This window comes from Acanthopagrus latus, chromosome 1 (assembly GCF_904848185.1).
Source record: "Acanthopagrus latus isolate v.2019 chromosome 1, fAcaLat1.1, whole genome shotgun sequence".
NCBI lineage: Eukaryota > Metazoa > Chordata > Actinopteri > Spariformes > Sparidae > Acanthopagrus > Acanthopagrus latus.
Window position 1 is genome coordinate 16,823,619 of NC_051039.1, and position 21,873 is coordinate 16,845,491.

Here is a 21,873-nt window from a genome sequence, read left to right on the forward strand (position 1 = left end):
CACCACCTGAACCTCTCTGTTGAGATTTTATAAATTCAAATGTACAGATATGAAAACCTGGCAGCTCACACACACATACATAAAAACACGCACTCACACACACACACATATTGCCATGTACTTCCAGAGAAGGGAAAGCGAGAATTGAAACAAGTCTCAACCAGTGTACACAACAGAAATAGCTCCAGTCGAGTTCTCAAGGTCTGATTCTAAATGTAAGTTTGAGAATAACAAGTTATTACTGGAAATGACTTGTCATGTCAGTAAAGTACGATAGGATAGATACAATATGTAGTCTTAAAAATACCCAGAAAACATTTTAAGGACCATTAAAGACTTTTAATATTGTTGTTAAATTCCTGACATGCATTTTATATTTCCACTTGTTTTCACAATGATGGACTGGAAAGTGTAAGTAAGACCTATTCATATAATTATAGGTTGTTTCGCACAGCTTTTTCTCGCCTTCTCCCCACCTGGTGAGTCAAGCTCACAAATCAAATCACGTAAATTATGTCCAATAGCTGCTAATATTGTAGGCTCACTGCACAGTTCCCTGAAGGGAGCTGGTCTTGGTTAAAAAAGCATTGTGTTTTCCTGATGATGCTGACAGTCAACATATCTGCAAAGTTGTTTATATGAATGTATGCTGCTGATAGAAGGTGTTGTGGGAGAGCAACAGCAAAGAATCATTTTTTAGCTACACTGATGAGAACAGCAAGACCTTCAACGTGCTGTTCAATACACTTTCTTATGTACTGTAGTTAATACTACAACCTCTGGCTGGTCTTTTGTAGTTTGAATGTAAATAATCACACTTTTCAACATTTAGCAGCCAACCAGTAGCAGTATCTGCTTCACAGCACCTATCTGACAGCTAGCAGCTGAGCCACACGTTCACAAGCTGCCGAGATGAGTGAACTTTATCCTGATTTAACGAGTTGATATGACACTCAGCAAGAATGACATCATCTGCAAATCTCATACCAAGTAGGGAGAAACAGGCTCAATCACTGGCTGAGGAAACGAATAAGGCAGAGTGCCACATGGCTTATACTTGGCTAAGCAAGCAGTGTTTGCCTACAGCTGACAGACTCAGAGGAGGCAGCTGCATTCAGTCGTCACTCAAAGAATAAAAGTCCCTTTTAATTTTAAGTCAAAATTTTAATTGTCACTTAGAAGGCTAATTGTTCAGTTAATAATTAATCAAATACTGCCATTTACTTATTCCACATTATGAGGAGGAAATATTCCTGGAGGGCTGCTGAAGCAGTCAAAGGGGCACCTGACACTTGTTAAATCACATTGCTGCTGCTGAAAACAATTAAAAAGGTACACACGTGTGTCATAATAGAAAAATGTCTATTCTTTTCATATTATCCTCTATCAATTATTTAGTTGTGCCGCAAATCACATTCCTCTCAGCAATACATTTGGTTATTTGGATTATGCTTTGTGGTCTTATGTTTGACACTGAAAATGTGCATGAAAGCAACACAAATCCAGGATCTATTTTCTCAGTTTCTTTCACATTATGAGCTTCATTCAACATTTTCATCAATTTCTCAGGCCATAATGCATGGATCTTGATTTAAAAAAAATCAGACACATTTAGGTGGCTGATATTAGGGTTGATTGAATTTAAGGGGACTGTTGGGCTTTGGCAGATGTATACGCACTACTGAGAGCCATTCTAGTTTTATTTGAACTACAGTTGAAAAGTGTTTTCTACTTTTATTTTATTTAGAATGTCTGTGCAGATTTGAATGAGGCACGTGACAGACTTTTAAGTATGAATGTATAAAATAAAAGTAGAAAACTTTTATTGAAATTTGATAAGAAATAGTCTTTTCTAATAAGTCTTTTAAGATAAATTATTCACTGAATTTACAGAAAATATGCTATATCCCGAAAAGTATTGTTAGCTGGATATAAACAAGACCTATTTCCTGTTATGAGATTTTAGTAACAGCACAACTACCAAAGATTTTTTTTAATCACTTATGATTAATTTCGAATATTTAAAAAGTAGATAGTACTTTTCAAACCATTTTATGATACTGATCATACTCACATAAAGAGCTGCAACCTTCATTCATGACCATTGTTGAATCATTTACCTTATGAATTAAATTCATCACTTTGTAAACATGTAAATGTAGCAGTTTTCCAGAGACCAAAGTGACATTTTTTGTCTGACCAACAGTGCAAAACTCAATATTCACTTCACTATCACAGAGGACAGAGAACACCAGAGAGACATTCACATTGGAGATATTTTTTGCTTTAAAAAAAAGTCAAAAAGATTAACCAATTATTAAACCTCACACAGATTATCTTTCTATTATCATTCTATTTCATTGATTAGCTAATTGACTAATTGCTGAAGCTCACATCAGTTTTATGTTGCTGTTTCCATCATCACGATTCATTCTTATTGTACGCCAGTTGTGATGAAGACACAGCTGGCGCTTTAACATCAGAATACATTAAAGCACCAGAGGGTTTCTATTATCTTCTCTAAAAGACTCCGTCATGTTTTCAATTCTGCACCACTAGCTACTGCAACGTAATCATCAAGTGAATGTCTAATCAGAACAAATTAATCTCTTTGTCTCACAAACACATTCCCTGTCATACAAACACATACACCCACAGGCATGCAATGCCCAGCAATCCCCTCCACACACAGAAAGACTCTTCTGAAAGCACAAGAAACAAGTGTTCGCCTCAAGCTCACTCCACCATTCCATCGCTATTGCCACTGTGTGCACCAAGAGGAAGATACAATTAATTGTCTGATTCAATCTCCCACTGTTACATCTGACGTTCCAGCAGAACTCACATCATGTCAGTCAAGCCCACAGCCTTGTCCTGACACAGAGAGGCACAGATGAAGACGGAGATGAAATTAAGTCCGGAAAGCAGCTGGTAAGTAACAGACAAGAAACCATTTAAAGCAATGAAAAAAGAGAAAGGTACGAATTTAAACTCATTAGCACTACGAAAAATCATTGTGTAAAAATACAAACACATGAAAACCTGTCAAAAAACAACCCGAATATAAAGACAATGAGGGGGGGTGGTGGGTGGAGAGGGAGTCAATTTAGCATCACCTTTGGCCCTGCGAGTTAATGGAAAGCTCCGTCAGGAGGAGTTGATTAAGCTCGTTAGCACAGCGGAGAACGCAGGTAATTAATCACTGACACATGGGAGCTCGGCATGCTGATTGGGCCAGATTCCACCAATCCAAACGGCAATTAGAACTGACCCCAGCTGCCACATGACCTGGCTAACCAACTGGTGCGCTAATGTCTGTATGTGTGTTTGTGTATCTCTGTGTTTGTATGAATATTTCTGTGTGTGTGTGTGAGAGAAAGAGAGAGAGAGAGAGAGACAGGCAGATAGAGGTTTAGCAAGGATGCAGAAAGAGAGAAAGGGTGAACACGAGGTACAGCCAATCGTAGTTATGGACAACTGAATTGTATATTGATGAAACCTCGCTTTTCTTTACGATAAATCCTTTAAGTAAACAGCTGCATTTTGTGTTGATTTTACACTTGGCTCATTCACTTTAATCTGTTTTTCTCCCTTTTACACTTTCTATTAGAACCAGCAGAGGTGGAGATGTCCTGACAGTCCCTAAACCAAAATACTGAATCTACAATTTTTCATTAACTAATACCATACTTTTTGACCCTCTGTTTGTTATCAATTGCCCAGATCTTTCAAAATCCAAACGCCAGTTTGTAACACAGGCCTTTGCCAAGTCTGAGCTTAGCTAACCTTGATGACTGTGATCAGTGTAATTTACTCAGACATCAGAGAGCTTCTCCAGAGCTGCAGAAAAGAACACACAACTGCTTTCACAAACTGTGTAGTGCTCGTTGTAATTAGTAAACTGAACTTGTGTGTAAAAATGTTGCTTCACTTTTGGCTGCTGCCTGTTTTTTACAGGAAACACTTATCTACACCAAAACAACTAGTCAAAGTTATTTAGTAAATGTCCTTCATTCAAACTTCTTTCTTAGGTAAAGACACAAAAGTATTAGCATCTACATAATATATATCAGTCAAAAGGACCAGGATGTACCGTATTTTCACGACCATAAGGGGCACCTAAACGTCTCAAATCTTCTCCAAAATGTGCGGCGCGCCCTATAGTGCAGTGCGCCTAATGTGTTGTTTTTTTGTAAGGCGGACTACATGAGAACGGTGAAGGGTGAAGTGTGGGCGTTATTGTTGTTGTTGTAAGACGGACGTAACAGAGGACTAGATGAGAACGTTGTGCCGGTATGTGCATCATTGTTTTGGCAACCCCGATAATGGCAAAGAGACACGCTTACGAAGCACAGTTTAAACTGAAAGCTGTCATTTACGCGGTGGAACAAGGGAATCGAGCAGCCGCGAGGGAATACAATATCAGTGAATCCATGGTTCGCAAGTGGAGGAAGATGGAAAACGAGCTGCGACAGGTCAAGAAGACGCAGCTGAGTTTCCGCGGACACAAGGCGAGATGGCCTGAGTTGGAAGACCGACTCGAGCAATGGATTGCCGGTCAAAGGACAGCTGGAAGAAGCGTCTCTACAGTCACCATACGACTAAGGGCAGTAACGCTAGCGGAAGAAATGAAAATTTAACATTTTCAAGGAGGTCCGTCTTGGTGCTTTCGCTTCATGAAACGGTGCCATCTTTCCATCCGGGCCAGGATTTCAATAAAGCACAACCAAACTCAGTTTTGCTCCCGCTGCCTTTTTAAATACACACACTAGCATGCATGTTTTACCGGTGTTTTTTACCATGCCCGCGCCCTATGGTCCAGTGCGCCTTATGTATTTGTTAAATACAGAAAAAGCACCCGTAACTGAAACCGCGCCCTATAACGCGGTGCGCCCTATGGTCGTGAAAATACGGTAGTCGGATCAGTCAGTTCAGTTCAGTTTGGAATGGTTATTTTTGCGTTTCCACTGTCAAAAGGTGTGGATGATACCAATACAACCATTCCGTACCATCTTCTTTGTTTGTACCCCTTCTTTTGAGGTACTTAGAACGCTGATCTGATGAAAATAGGTGGAGTGAAATCACTGTAGCCAACTGATTGATCAATTCGAAAAGCCAATATCATCTTGCACTTTGCTGCCTGAAGTAGGATTTCACGTCCTGCTTTTTTTTGGCAGTCTTCTGTCTCGATGTCTGCAGTCTTTCCCCCAGTAAAGCTTGTTTCCTTGTTGAAATAACCACACTGTGTGGTCGAACAAGAGAGTGTGAGTGGAGCAGGAAAAAGGAAAAAGGGCTAGCAGTTTGTATGTGTTGTTAATCTGGCAGTAATGTAAGCACAGGTCACAGTGTGTCACTTAATAAATGCAGCAGCTTATGTAGATTTCAGACCAGTCACCCTTGTTGTTTCCCAACTGCCCCTTCCCACCTACATCGAAGCGTACTGTCCTCATGGGAAACACACAACAGATCTGGCATCTAGACACAGTTACCAGGGGCCACGTAGGGTTTAAAGGATGCTATACCAAAAGAACTTTGGTGGAAACGCAGCTTTTGATCCCCTCCAAGTGGTCTGGTGTTATTAAAACCAAACACATCTAAACTACTGGTGTGAAAAGTTTGGATAACAGTTACTCCCACATGGAATTATATGAGTCAGCTAGTCTGCACGAAGCACACGGACACACACAGACACACACACACACACACAAAATCATTGTCTTGCAACTGTATGTAATTTACATAGTTGGTTCAATTTGAATATACATGGATTATTTGAACTCTGGCTTTCTTTTGACTCTTTCTGATACCACACAAATGTTCAAAGAAATAAAGATGGAACATGGTGGCATTAACATGTGCCACACAGTTGTCTGACTGTGGGTAAACTTTACCAAAATCAACCAACCTCAAATATCCAATATTTGTGGAGGTAGACTTTAAAAGGGAACAAGAAGTCCTTGCTTACATATTTACCTCCCGTCCATCTTATGAAAGTACGAACCTTTGGCATTTGATAAATCTAGAGGGACGAGTGCTCTGTCTCAGCCTGCAGCAGACATTTTCTGTGACCCACAAAATTCAGTGACCTGTAGTAGTGCAAACCTGATTTGGCCTTCAGGTAGCATTAAGTCCATTGTGCATGGAGAAATATCAGTGATTCATGTAGTTGATATTTGCTGAATGACAAAGTAGAATTAATATTATTTCCAATGTGTTGTTTTTACCTCAGCTTGTACTGCTCCTCCAGTTCTAGTAAGTGTTGCTGTCAAGCTACCATCGATGAAACACCTACTGAGGATGTTTCACATTTAAGCTCACCCAGGAAAGGAAAGGATTATGGCCTTTAAGCCACCAGAAGGCTTTAATGTGAAACACACAGTGCAGAATGTGTTTCTTTTCTCTGACACAAGTAACAACAGTGAAGAAAAATAATATAGAAAAGTTAAAGTGACTGAAAGTAATCGGTGAATTAAATCAACATTTTTGTGACCAATAAACAAAACTGGGAGATGCAGGTGGGTAGGTATGACTCTTATGTTGTGAAAATGTACATGATCATTAACATAACATTAACATTACATTATTATCATTATCTTGCAATGTTAAAGAAAGTGATAAAAAAAATTCCTGGACCTGTCCCTTTTTCCAGATCTGCACCAAGACTTAACAGGGTCTATTCTGGGCCGAGATCCATCCTCCAGCGTAAGTAAAAGCAGAGAAGTTAGAAAAGAAATCCCAGCTTCTATTATAAGCTTATATCAATTTAAGATAAAGAAGAGGCCACTCTTCCGTTCATGAAGAATTACTGTTGTGCTTATTGAAAAAATATTTCTGGTTTTCAATTCACAATAGCTGTTGAGCTCTCCAGGTAAACAACTGGGTGTTTCTAATTGAGGTAGAAAAGGGTTTGTTGTAATGTCCCCTTTTGCTGTTACAGTTTCCTGTACTTCTTACATGTTACCATGGTTTGTTGTATATCTAAACTTTTGTAACCAAACCATTTTCAGCTGCTCCCCGTTTTGAAGCAAAATCCTCTTTCGTGGAGCCAGTAGTAGTAATCATACTTTTACTTTCCGTCACGATTGTTGCAATGTACGGTATGACATCTATAAATCAAGATCGAATATTACTATCATCAAGATTTTTATCATTACTATTTTTTTTATTTTGTCATGTAAAAACATTGAGCCCAGTCTCACACTAACGCATGAAAAAGACCCAGGCATCCACTAAAGATCAGCATGTGAGAGTGTGAGTGTAGCTTGCACGAAAATGTGTGTATGAAGGTGCGTTACCAATGACAGCAATGACCAATAATGCTTACACAAATCAAAGAGCCACGAAGTCAGAATTAGTGTTAAGCAGACTGCCAGTAGCTTTGAGCACATTGGGATTTTAAACACTTGTCTAAACCTATCAGAGTAGTTTTAGTGCCTTTATTTTGAAAGGAAGACTGACTGTGACCAAAAAATTTAAAATAAAATTACGTTTATGTGTCAGCTAAGGTAGTAAAGGTGAATTGAGGACGACTGCTCTCCACTTCAGTGCATTACTTCCTGTACCTGGGCTGATCTACAGGTGTAAGCTTTGTGTCAGCCTTTAACCGTGTCAAAATGTACACTTGCCCTCTCTCCTACCTTTGCTTCTGCCTCTCCCTCTCTCTTCCATCTTTCTTCCATCCATCCACACACACAGCCTTTACAATTCCACCTTCCTCTCTAACAAGCACACAGGGTTGAGAGTGCAGGCTGGAGTCAAGCGTGGCGAGCAATGAGAGACATATGGTTCAAAACCATGTGATGACGCGCTTGTCTTTGACACATCTTGACTCCGGCTTCCCTTTCTGTCTCCTCACCCCCTCCACTTCTCTGCTCTCTGCTCTCAATTGTCCTCGACTTTCAGGCATTCATTCATCAGCACCTGGGGAATGATTTTCTCCATGTTCTCATTTGTACACCCACTCCAATGGCTCTTCTGTCTCTTTTTGCATTTCTCTCAATCTGTTGCTCTTTTCCTCCGCTCTTTTTCCGACACTCTTTTTCTCTGTATGCACGGTTCTCTCCCTCACTCCTCCCTTTATCGCGCGTGCAGTTAAATCAGATAGGCTGGATAAGTGTGGCAGCATGGTTACACAGATACCAGAGGCATCAGAGAGAGCAAAAATCAATCACTTCTCCCCTTCCCTTTCATCAGCTATCTCTCTCTCTCTCTGTCTTTGTAGCCCTCTCTTCCTCCTTCAATCTTCCCGCTCTTCTGTTCGCAGCATCCTCGTCATCATTCTCTTTTGACTGTCATTCAACATTTCCTTCCTATTTCAATATGTTGCTTCTGATTAAAAACCAAGTGCTCACAGCCTCCAAAAAAGATGCCCTTCCCCCTCATTTTTCTTTCCTGGAGAGCGCAGATGCAAATCCGACTTGCCTCCATTTCCTCCATTTGTGGTGCAGCGCGTCTCCTTTAACAATGCCAAGACTTTTTGACTGACAGCAGCTGGCCTGTCAAAGTCAGGGGGAAGTCAGCAAAAAGAGGACTAGGAAGCAATAAGTGAAGGAGAGACACGCGGAGGAGGGAGGGATGAGGGATGGAGGAAGACATTTCTAATTCAAAGAGACATGCAGTGTTTCCGTGGCAACCCGGGTTTCCATAGAAACGGTCTTGCTAAAGATGCCATTAGTGTGAAAAAATACCTACTTACACTCTACTGCACTGTATGCACACAAATATAAGCCCATGTCCGCTCTTACTCGTCAAGACTACTGATATTAGAGAAGACACACATGCGCGCATTCCTGCACACTGTTTTATGTGCACACACACCTAAGGTCAATTATAATAGCTCAATTACAGGCCAATTGTGTTGGTAGCTCAATTATGGGTTTGGCCCTTAGGGGATAAGACGTGACACATTTTCTTGCTAATATTATTAACTGAACTTGTAGGCTCAGTGCTGAGTCTTGTTGTGACTTCACATCTCAAATTACTTCCCTCAGATGAGGCTGCAGGGGCCAGAGTCTCCATATATTGTCTCATTGACCATGACAGTCTGCAGGCTTGGACCACCCACTCATCTAAACACACACACGCACATACACTATAGACTATATATAACTAACACAAGCTAACCTGGGTTGACAGAACTAGACTGTATATAAAGTCCTACTTACTGTGCATACTAGGGCAAGGGGACAACGTCTATAATGAGCTGCATGTGAGAGTCATGTGTAAACGTCCCTCTAACATCTCCTCTGTTAGATGGCTGATGATTCAAAATACTGAGGTTTCATCACAACAGCTGTGATGGAGTTATGTTACCATTTCATTGGAAACAAAACATCCCTGAACTTTAACACACCCTCCTCTTAACAACATACTACTGTATGCAGGGCTGCAACTAAGGAATTTTCATTAATCTTTGAACTTTTTTGTCTATAAAATGTCAGAATATTGTGAAAAGTGCCTGTTACAAGTTTTCACAGGCCTCGTGAAGCCTTAAAATGTTTTGTCCTGCCAACAGTCCAGCACTCTAAAAGATATTAACTGTACTATTGTGTAAGACCAAGGAAAAGCATCATATTTCACCAAGAAAAAAGCTGGAACCACTGAATGTTTAAACAACAATTCAATAATAATAGTCGTAATAGTTGCCTTTTAATTTATTGTCAATCCATTTATCAAACTACAAATTAGTTGTTGCAGCTCTTTACTATTTATTACATGTTACCTTGCAAATCATCCCTAGCTGGCAGAATACATTTTCACATTTAGTGACGTCTTTATGTTTTCCAACTTTTGTTTAAAAAGGAGGATCATTTAGTTTTGTTTTGCCCAACCTAGCCAACACCTAGCCACTGACATACTTTTCCATTGAGGTGGAAGCTGGCATGCTAGAGGATATAAAATATAAGTTACTCAATTTTTTTCTCAATAATCAAAGAAATATGAAATTGTCATGGCCATGGTTATGTGTTCAATTTGCTGTTGTTTCCAAATAACAGTCCAACACCCAAAGACATTCGATTTACTGTCAAAATATATGACAAAGAAAAGAAAACAGATCATCACATATGGAAGCTAAAACCAGAGGATATCAGGCATTAACAGGCAAACTATTAATCGATTACCAAGGTAGTTAATAATTTTCTACTGAATCAATTAATTGACTTATAATTGCATTTCCGAAACTAATGTGTCAACTTAATCATTGTAAGTAAAGAAACAACATGTGAAGCTGTGACAGTCTAATCAACACACAAGGTTGTGGCCATTTTTCAGTTTTTCTGTTTACTGGATGTGTCCTTATGGATGCTACTGCTTTTCTACCTACAACCTGCCCTAATCTGTCTCTGATTGGCTAGTATTAGTTGTAGTCGCCCTATAATCAGAGAAAGAAAGCAGTAAGATCCATAATAGCTGCTCTGTGATGATGTAGGTTGTCTGATTTTTGCTGTGGCCACATTGACTGAAGACTGGAGCATCCATATTAGTTTAATGCATGGATATATTAGATTTTTTGGGGTGGATCTGGCTGCTCACCCTTCACTGACAGGAACAAATGACTTCCATTTAAGGTTGGCTTTTAAAATAAAAAAACACTCAATAAATCAGCTGACTCTAATGGTGTGAGACTGAGAATAGTCTTCTTTGGTCATACATCTTCTGTATCAGCGGTCAACACATTTAGTTTTGTAATCTTCCTGTGAAGTTTATCACCAACTGTGCTGTTCAAAGACGCATCCAACATGAGCTGCCTGCTTTTGAATTTGGCAACCAATTGATTTGATCCTACCTATTTTCTAGTATTTGCAGAACTGATGTTCAACTATCAGTATTGTGTGTAAGGCAAGAGAAAATTGTATCACCTCCTGTATACTGGCAAAGAAAATGCAGTATTATTTTTAGGTATTGCATCCGCTCAGTCACTGATGGAGGATGAATCACATCCATATCATTCCCCGGTTACAACTGAATTTTCTATCAGCATGTCAAAAATACAAAAATGACTTTTCATTTTTCTTAACTTATACACGAGCAGTGGCTTTGAAGAGTGAGAATGTAAGCTTTGAGCTGGTGCTGTAGAGCGTTGGCTTACTTTGATGCAGACCAGAAGAGGGGAAAAAAAGGGAAAAGAGAAAGAGATTAGAGAGAAAAGCAGAAAGAGAGAGATGTTGTATGAAGATAGAGAGGAAGAGAGTAAAACAGAGAGGGAGACATGGCGAAGAATCAGCAGGAACTGAAAGAAAATTAGAGAACTCAACCAGGAAGAGTAAAGGAGAGACAGACAGCCTTTATACAGTAAAGCTGAGTATTTCGAGTCTTGCACTCCCCACCAGAGTGTGTTGAATAAACAGGACTGCGTGTGATAACACTCTGCAGGGGCTAACAGCTGCAGTGTCACATCACCTCCTGCCTTCGCCCTGGTATAATCAGCCTCAGCCTGGTGTACACTCATCCGACAAGCTAACGTGACTCTTCAGCTCACTCAAAGGAAGCTAGGTGATAAGACATCACTCTGGCTGGATATGAAAAATCAGATCTCCTCTTCATCATGTCCAAACAGGCCCTCATACTGACTCAGTGTCAGAATACTTCCGCAGTAGCTGACAGTAACTGTGTTTCAGGGATTCTGTGCACTTGCAAATCCCCTGAACTAAATATAGAAAGTTGCCTCCAGGCATGAAAACCATTGATACTTAGTACATGAGGTATGATGAGGTGGAGTCATTTAATTGTATAACTCCGTTATTATCATTGTTTAGCTGTCTCAGCGACAGCTTGGCGACTCAGTGCACACTGACAGCTTGATGGCTCCAGCAGCTGGTAATTGTGCCCAGGCGAATGATGGAAGGTTACCTCAAACACTCTGCAGACTGTGTATGTTTTCCACTTTTAAGCAAAGCGTGGCTTCGAGTGCACACTCATGGCCTACGAACGTTGTTGTAAAAACCGCAGCAGGAGGTCTGAGTGCTGCGTAGTGTGAGTGTTGAGAATCAGGCCAAGGCTTATTAGAGAGGAGAGTGAGTGAATGAGTGGCAGTGAAGGTGCCACTCATCGGGTGTCACTCTCACCATAGATAAAGACCACTGAGCCGGATGTGTCAGTCCCTAATACTGGAGGTACTCGCCAGCTGTCACCAACAGAGATTGGACTTACAAACACACATATCCAAAAAAAGTAAGTTACACACATGTTCAAGTTATTTTGATTTTTTTTTTTTTTACTCCAAAAAAGAAATTTCTGAAATTAAGGCAAAATTAAATGAGAAATGTTTATATGCTAATATACTGAATTTGTGACAAGACCATATTTATATTAATTTGTAGCTCAGGTGATAGAGCTGGTCAGCCAAAATGTTGGATGTTGGATAAGGATGGTAGTTCAATCCCCAGCTCTTCAGTGTCCCTGAACAACACACTGAACTAGAGCTGCACAATATATCGTTTGAGCATCGTCATCGCGATGTACGTGTGTACAATAGTCAAATCGCAGGCCCTGCGATGTAGGAGGCAAACTAACTCATCTAATTTCAAAGGTACCTGACACACACTGTGCATGCAAACTCTGCATACACAGCGATGCACCAATCACATTAGTTCTTATTCAGTGTGCTAAGCAGACCACGCCCCTACACATGGAGTGAGTCGCTGGTAACAACATTGAAAAATGAGCAACAAACAAGACAAAATCACCAAAAACGAAGACTCGTTGCCAAAAAGAAAAGCCGCGTCAGTTATCTGGAATTATTTCGGCTACAAGAAGGATGATATTGACGAAACACATTTTCTGTGTTGACAGTGCCTTGCATCTGTTGCCACAACGAGATGTACCACAACTAATTTGTTTGACCATTTATGTTGGTACCACACAGCTCAGTACAACAAAAAGAGGGAAGATCAGTGCAGGTTAATTGTCCGCAACACAGCAGCAGTGCAGCATAACATAAAGTGCTTTTCAGGTCATCTGAGGAAAATTCCTGTAATTTTTCATCTAGCAAAAAAATCGCAATGTCAGTTTTTCCAATATCTACACTGAATCCTAAATTCTCCCAAAAAAGAAATTTTACTTGGGACAAAGGAATAACATGCATCTCATGTTTCTTCACTTTGAAGAATATTTTTTTTTCTAATGCACACGAACTTAGTATTCTTTGTTAGTCACCATAGTAACAGTGAGGGGGCACCCAACTGGACACTGACCAAAAACGCTGTAGTTATACAGACCACAATACTTCTGGACTTCTGTTCTTTATCTTTTGGGCTTTTGGATGTGGTTACGTATACATCAACCTGACATTCCTTCACTTTATCATATATATATGATATATGTTATTTGTTGGACATCTGTGTATTTTTTAAACCCTTCAAAAAAACTATATCTAAAATAAACATAAAATTAAAGTCAATCTTATGTGTTAATGTAAATAATGACTATGGGCTAATTTATCAATGTATCTTTTTAAACTCTCATAAATCTTTTATCATAATGTACATAAATCCTGCTGGATGGAAATGAATATATATAGACACATTAGCACCCTATGTCGCACATTCCGGAGGATCACTGGGTGTGCATATAAGAACAAAACTTCAGTTCTGCACCAAGAAGTCTTTCTCTCGCTTCCTCTCTCTTCTTATCTCAGTCCAGACAAATGGAGGCTCACTGATGAATGTAAATGACGGCCCTCCCCAGCTCCATGCAATTAGAACAAACTCAACCTTTCTGCCTTTTTGGGATTAAATACCCACAAGTCAGCGTGTTCTCTCTGTATATTTAAGAGCCCTTTCTCAGCCTGATGCAAAACCGTGAAAACCACCACATTATGCGTCTTTTTTTCCAGCGCCAACTCTTATCTTTGAATCTTTTATCTCTCACTGACCGTTTCTTGTCTCTGTATTCCCCAAACATGAAAAAAAAAAAAAAAAAAAACACAACATGATGAAGCTCAAAGTCATGAGCAATGGCAGCAGAGTGCCCTCTTATATTTACAGCAGCTTCAGATAAAAATGAGTTTAGCATAGTAAGAGTTTGTTTTAAGTTTAAAGCCCTGATAATACTGATGGGTAAACATTTTAGGAGCAACATTTTTGAACTTGAAGCTACAGGACTGCCTCAAGGATGGGGCTTTGGAAGTTGTGACAAATGTGAATGGTTATCGCGCTAAAAATTGGAAAATCATAGCAGGAATAACTGCTACTGGTGTGAATCATGTACTCTGTATTAGCTATGGCCTTTATACTGCTACTTGGGTATGATACATACAAGAAAGTGTCTTTACTGTACAACATTTTTAGCAGTTTTAGGTTTCATTGGATAGGTGATAACATGACTGAGACATCTGTCAGCATTAATATGTTCAATCCTACTGGCAAACACTTGATGTCCTGATTTTAAACCAATACAGACAGCTGCTGTGATTGGCACATTAACCGACAGCACAGAGCTCAACAGTCCATCACTCAATCTGATCAATGCTTGTTTTTAAAAGGCAGTGGGAACAAATTATTTGTCAGCAATCACAGCAAATTCTCTAAACTAAACAACAAAATGTGTTTGTCGTTGCCTTCCAAATCAGCACCTTTCCTAGTATGATGTCACTATCAGTAGAACAACATTTCTGTGTTCCTTAAAAAGGAAAAAATACTACTGTAATTAAGGCTGATACAATCAATACTGTTACATTAACAATTTGTCAAATGACATAACGTGAAAGGAGTTTCTATTAGTGACAAATCCACAGAGAAAATCCCTTGACTCTTTAGTTTTAGTGTCTTTCAGCCTGTTGTTTTGGTTTTGGTAACATCCAGCAAATGTACTCTTTGGCTAAGTGAAATTGTTCTTACCAACTTTGTTTCCAGTAGCAGCAGCAGACAGCTGTTTGTAGTGTAAATCAACATTGGACCAAACAGCAAACAGACCAAGATAGAGTCTAACTGGTTCCATATGCATGAATATGTTAAAATGCACTTTCACAATATCAACTTTATGAGGCAATCATGTCAATGTAAAAGTAGTGTTTACAAATGGCCTCTTAGTAATCAAAACGTCAATTAATGCAGGGTCAAGATTTGGTTATGTTTTTCCACACAAACTGCTTATGAAGCATGATGGGGTTGGTGTATAATTAGTTTTTTTTTTATTTCTATCAACAATCCTCTTCTTAAGTTTAATATCAAAATAACAAATTAAATAAAACTTATTCGGCCCACTTAAACCAGAAAAAAAAGATGTAACTACTTAACTACATTTCAGGACCTTGTAATTCAATGAGTTTTTCACAAGTTCCTTTGAATGATTCACAATAAAAATATAAATCAAGAGAGGTAAAAGGAGAAGTGAAAGGTGTCAGCTCACTCAAACGCGAGAGGGTTTGAACTGGATACAGGAAGTATTACGTTTTCAAAAACTGTGTTATGCAGAGACTTCAGCAGGTTAAAGAGGAGTGGATCAAAATGAGGCTTTGTAATTTGCACTACTACAGCATAGAGTGTAACATAGATGGATGAGCGTATAGACTGACGAGTAGACCCAAACTGAATCTGAGAATGTTTTTGCAAATCTGTGGAATTCTGTGGAAAATTCCATTTCTTGTAAGGTTACAGACAATATTCATTCAAAAATAACAAAGATTGTTTTTGAGCAAAAGTAAGCAAACATCACAAACAAATCTAATATCTGACATATTGTCATACTGCACCACAAACTTTGATCCCAACACTGAATAAACATGACACACTACTGTCTCACACATGCACGAGGGGGTTGTCTATAGGATTCTGTGGCTGCAGATTCCATGTGGGCCTCTGATGATGTTTAGCAGAACTCTGGGCAAAATTCTCAATGCTAGTACATCACAACAGTTCCGAGACACCAACATGTGGTGCTGAGACAATCAGTTATCCCACGGCTCTCTTGACATACACAGATGCTGGGTCAGTCAGATAACATGAAATCCAGACTGGCAAATCCAGATACATACACAATCCTGTTCAAAAGTAGTGTTTGAGTAAAAGGTGGTTATACAAAATCACTGTTCACTCAGAAAGAAAATGAGAGAAGTAAAGTGCTTTGATAACCATTTTTTGGCCCAATAAAAATGTCACACTACTTCTGTCTTGACTTCTGACAGGCAGGAGCCTGAATCCTCATGGCCACTTGAAGTTTTTGTCTGGTGAATGTAAACATACGTTAGACACGCTGTTGTCTTGCTTGTGAGAAAAATTTGCCTAAGTCTAATCTGTCACAAATTGGTGAAGAATCTGGATTAAAGTGGCTTGCTGCTGTCACTCTGTGTAACAAAAGGTCAATCTCAATTAATTTGAATAATATGGCATCTTTTCCTTACATAACAAGATTTGCTGGGTAATTAGGCCTCATGTTCTGAAATGTTAAAAGGCTAGATAGTTAGTGTTGACAGGGAGAGGGGAAGTGAGGCTCCCAAAGCCTTCTTACAACCTGTTGTAACCAAGTGCAATGCAGAGAAGTCTCCTGTGATCTCCAAAATTACTCATCCTGTCCACGCATAGCGCAGCAGCTGATAAAACGAACTCATTATATGGAGAGATGAGCGAGAGAAAGAGAAAAGATAGAGGAAGAGGGAGAGGAGAGGATTTGCAGTCAATTTAAAGGGCACAATTAAATGTAGAAATATACTGGGAAGAAAGTTGAGTGAGAGAAAAAGCTAATTGTGTGAGTTTAGAGTGAATTCATGGGACAGTGGGGGGGGGGGTGTCGAACAGGAGCAAATCTGTCTCATCCTAGCACTCTGAAAACAATCATGCTGACCTGTTCACAGGATACAGCACTGACATGAAATATTTATGTCCACAAACTTCAACCAATTTCTTGTTGTGCATGGCTGTTTAAAAGACATTTCAACACATGAGATGTGAAGTTACAACCTTGTCCCATGAAATGAATGACATCTTTTTCTAAATATGTTTTAGTGAAAGAGAGTGAAAGTACTCGTGCATAGATTGTGTTCACAGGAACATTTTTCCATTGAAGGAAGTGCAAATGATTTGTTCTGGTGTTTCCAAAAGACCTTCACACATCCTGCTCTGTGCTTCTCGTTACTTCAGTAACTTGAAATAGATGGCATTCACAGTGTTGGGAGTGGGTTCACCAGTTTGCTCCAGAAATAAAAATCTTGTGCATTTTTTGCAGACATTTATGTTCCCCACAGGACAGGAGTTCTACTGAAGATAGTGATCCCCTGACTTTTTCCTCTAGCCCCACCAGCAGATGAAATTTCTGACATATCCAGTGTTATATCTCAAAGATTATGTCCCATACTTTGATTTATGACCATGCCTGCAAAACTGATGACTTCCCCATCAGCCTCAGCTGCTAATTGGCAAATGTTAGCATGCGAATATGCTAAACTGAGCTGGTGAACAGTGACCATTATCAACCTATTACATACTTGCTAAATTAGCATGTTTGGATTGCCGTGTTAAGCATGGTAGCATGAAGATGTCGCCATTTATCTAAAAGGACCCAAGTGCCTAAGCACAGCTTAACAGAGCTGCTAGCGAGCCACTTACAAGGGCATTTAACTAGAGGATGGATGCCCCCCCAAAAAAACTTTCAGGACTTAAAATTATTATCATTAAACTCTTGAAATTATGTCTGGGTTTGGGTCAGGTTTGTTCCTGCAATTTACGTGGTGATTTCAAGTTCTTTCACTGGAAATTTTGGGTAAAAATACATAAAACTATTTGTAAAATTAAGTGATAAGTGATAAAAAGTGAACTGAAAATAAGTGATTTACCTACTGTCCTGTTGTGGCTATATGTGCTGTTAAGTCCTGCATTTCTTTTTTATTGACATGACAACACAAAGGATATTTATGTGGGACTCTGCATGATGGGGAAAAACAAACTCTTGATCTTATATTAACTTCGTCGGCATGACAAACTCAGTCTGGTATGAACAGAAAAATGTAGCCCAAGCCACACTTCAGTTTTAACTATACTGCAATTTTATCTGTTTGTTAATCAAGTATTTATTCATATCTATTCTATTGTATACTTTGTTGTTCTAATTTACTCCATAGGATGCTTATCCTGTTTTTATTTTTATTTTTTTGTTTTATTAAATTATCGTTTTATTTAGTAACTGTTTTGTCCTACATCTTGACACCACAGTAAATGAGGTCCTCTCCAAAAACCATGGAGAAAACTTCTGGAGGAGAAAGAACTGGAGAAAATTTCATTCAACTTCAGCCTGATCAGGTGGCATTAAAGTACACTTCTCACAAAACATATTTTCTGCTGTAAATTACTGAGATACTCAGTAAATGTAATTTCTAGGAAACATGTTGGAAACTGAGCTTCTACAGAGGGCTTTTTGAACTAAAGCACAAACCCCATCTCAACAAAACTACCCCGGATGTATTTCACAATCAGAGTCTTTCATTCACTGACAGGAGCGGTTTCATGACGCCACAGATTAGTGTGAGCTCTTTTGAATTTAGCTTTGAGAGACAGATGCCTAGGACTTTGTACAGTATATGCCACACACAACAGACAGAATTTTATTTTCAGGCAGATTCTCTCCCTATCCCAGCCTCCATCTGTTGGATTTTAAAAGGGTTAAATGTACGGCAAAGCTGGGAAAATAGGAACATCAATCAAATGCAGACCGCTATACTATCTCTCAAAGACAGAGTAGGTGAGAGAGAAAGAAACTGTGTATAAGGCTCTAACAGGATGGGATTAGTTTTACAGGGAGAGGATGGGAAAAGCAATCATTGCTGGAGCAGGTCTGTTGTTTCAGTCCGTTCAAATCTGGTCACACGACTGACTGTTTATGCCAGCAAGGTAATCCTTACATGTCAAATTAAATAATCTACAAAAATTGTATTGTCTGAAAAATTTGTGAAATCTGTGAGACTGATAACAACTTGTTCAGACTTTTCTTTGCTCTTGTAAACAAGCTAAATTTCTGCTGTTTGAGTGTATCAGCATCAGTTGTGGTAGATGCATTTGAAATATGGAGCTTTTTCTTTTTTGTTTTAGTGACAACACAGTGGAGCAGACTTTCCGGGTCTCTATAATTTCTGAGACTTATCATAGAAATCTCCTGTGAAATTACTTTTCACATTAAAGCCTTTTCTTGAAAAATAATCTTGTTAAAATATGAGAATCAGAGTGGCAGAAGCAAGAACACTGAAAGATAATATCAGATGATAGTTGCATGAGATTCAACATGTCTATGTGCAGTTTATTATTGTAGTTTGTTCCTTAATTCTTTTGTCTTATGGGATGGATCATAATTGCAAAAGGGGGCTTTACGGAGGTAGTCCATTATCCCCTCATGTACAACCAGCTAGAATAATGTGAGTCATGATGCAGGATGAAAGGGGGGGACTCATAAAACCACAAATTTAGGAATGAGAACAATAGAATGAGCAGACATAAGTGCACCCTTGGATCAAACAATCATGTCAGCTGCGACAGAATAGCATGACCAACAAATCAATGTACAGCTACCAGCTGGTTGGGTGAAGGTCAAATATTGTGGGTCTATATGGCTAAAAAATTCCCTTCCTCACACACTTCTGCGCAAAAGATGCCTATTATAGGATGAAAAGCATGTATAATTGTAGTAATCAATCGAGAAGTGGTGAATCAGTTCTCACTGACAGGTTGAGTGACTGTACAGATTACAGTCTTTTCTGAATCAGTATAATGGCAGTTTGTTCGTCTTCTACTTTATAATTTATACATACATAGTATTTTGTCTTAATGTCAGCTGGAGAAATCATGGCAAAAATGAGCCACAACAGACTCATCTATACATCCATCAGCTTTACTACTGACCACCTGACGGACAGGTTCTAATCGCTGGAACATGGTGCCCCAGAAGTGACAGCCCATTTGAAAATGGGAACGTCTTTAGCTAGCGAACTCCGATAACTATCACAATGTGATTGGAGCAAATTGTGTTCATTAGGGAGTTTCCCAGTACACCAAATTTTTACAAGTAAAGAAGCTCATCATATTGTGTGCTACGACTCTGCTGCTGGCGTTGCTGCCAACACTGCAGTTTGCTTTTTAGCATCTGTCATCAGATTCAGTGGGCAAGTAATGTAATGCGTGTACGCCCGACCACTGTGTAACACCAATAACATCAACTACCAAGGCAAGAATATTGTTCGTATTTATGTGTTCTGCCATTTCATGTTCTGCCATTTCCATTTCACTTTTGTGAAGCTAGAGATGCAGTGCTGTTAGCATCACGTTATTTAGCTAGAGGCAATCAGATATTGTGTAGTGGCTTTTGCATTTGGTTCGACAATTGTGAGCCAAAGCAAGCAAGTATATCAAGCCCCTTCATGGGTAAAAACTTTACAAAATCCTGTGGTGGAAAAAACAGTTATAAGGAGAACAGACCAATCATGAGAAATGGCATCGGGATGCTTTGTGCCTCTAGGTACCTTGTTTGCAGCAAAAACAACAGCTGTAATCTCCCCAAACACAGGCAAAGAGGCTATTATCATTGAACACCAGCATGCTCTAAATGTACACACACATGCACACACACATATGTGCACAAAGGCACAAACACACACAGCTTAAGTCCCAACAATAGATCTGGAAGACCTCATTAGTCTCCAGAGTGCGGAGTTGAGTGTGGGCCGGGGCCAACTCTGTCGTCCTATTATGCCAATACCGACACATGGCATGGACTGAATTAATGGCTAAATAGAAATGTGTAAATTGTTTGGTGCATAATGGGCCTACCTGCATCTGTCACTGATTCATTATAATGGGATATTGGAAAGGAAAATAAAGCCAGGAGTACAGCAAGGTATTGGGCCGGTTTACTTGGCTGCATCATCCCTCCTGAGACTATGAACTCTGTGGAATAATAAGTTTCAAACAACACATGCCACAAGAAAGAAAAGCCTGAAGTGAAGAAATTCAGGAGGATCCAGAACATAATGGATTATACACAACTGTTGACTGATAAGGAATGGATTTGGCAATCTAAAGGGAATTGAGTTATTGACGCTTGAAAATCATTCACTCACTTTTTCGCAGACGTATGCACACAAGCATGTGCACACAAGTTCATCCCTCCTATGACGCTGTGGGCTTCATGTTCCACCTCACCCACACAGCTCTTTGCCTCTCCATCTGAGATTTCTGTAACTCTCAAAGCTCACCACTCTTCCTTATTCCCTTATTCAGAATTGAATACAACTTTACTGTCCACCAAGGTGGAAGACTGTCTATAAAAGACACCTATCAAAGCGCAGATACAGTGAATTCACGACATTGGTTCTTGAGATCACAAACTTTTGTTTTGTCCCATCTACTTCAAAGGTTCTGGTCAGAGGTATTCCAGCGCTTAACAGATTTCACCAGGATCGAGAACTTGTAATCTTAGGTTTGTCTCATAAGCAAACGTAAAACTGAAAACTGAAACTAAATAAATATAATTCTGGACCATGAAAATAAAACAAATACAGTTTCAACATACTTTATGCTTGTTAGCAGTAATGTGCATTTGAAAGATTTATTCTGGCGAATGGGTTGACTAAAAATCACCACTTCACAAAAGTGAATTTAAATTTACCTCTCCATTCGTCCATTGCAGTCTCATGTCCCTTTCTTTCATCCACCTTGTGTCTCCACCTCTGTTTTTAGGCATTAATCTATTCACTCATCTCTTCTCCTCAACCTCAATGACTTGGGTATCATCCCTGCTCGCATCTGGTGCTGCTTCTGCCTCAGAAATTATCGTGTCTTTTCTCTCACCCCCTGTACCTGCTTTAATACAATATGTAGAGAGAAATATATAGGCAAGTGGTTGCCATGCCAACTGTGTCCACCAAATTCAACCCCTCTGCTCTGCGTGTGACAAAGA

At 39.4% G+C, this 21,873-nt stretch overlaps 1 protein-coding gene across 8 annotated transcripts in view; it reads right to left on the reverse strand.

Moving 5' to 3' along the window:
* Positions 1–21,873, reverse strand: part of grin2bb (glutamate receptor, ionotropic, N-methyl D-aspartate 2B, genome duplicate b) — a 105,680-nt gene that overhangs the window by 53,814 nt on the left and 29,993 nt on the right. Inside the window, exon 1 of one of the 8 annotated variants that reach the window (XM_037099434.1) lies at positions 21,583–21,741. The exons of the other annotated variants lie outside the window; for them this stretch is intronic. Coding sequence (XP_036955329.1) covers positions 21,583–21,657 — 75 coding nt within the window. The 5' untranslated portion in view covers positions 21,658–21,741. Of the gene's footprint in view, positions 1–21,582; positions 21,742–21,873 lie in introns of those variants that run through there. 8 annotated transcript variants of the gene reach the window in all.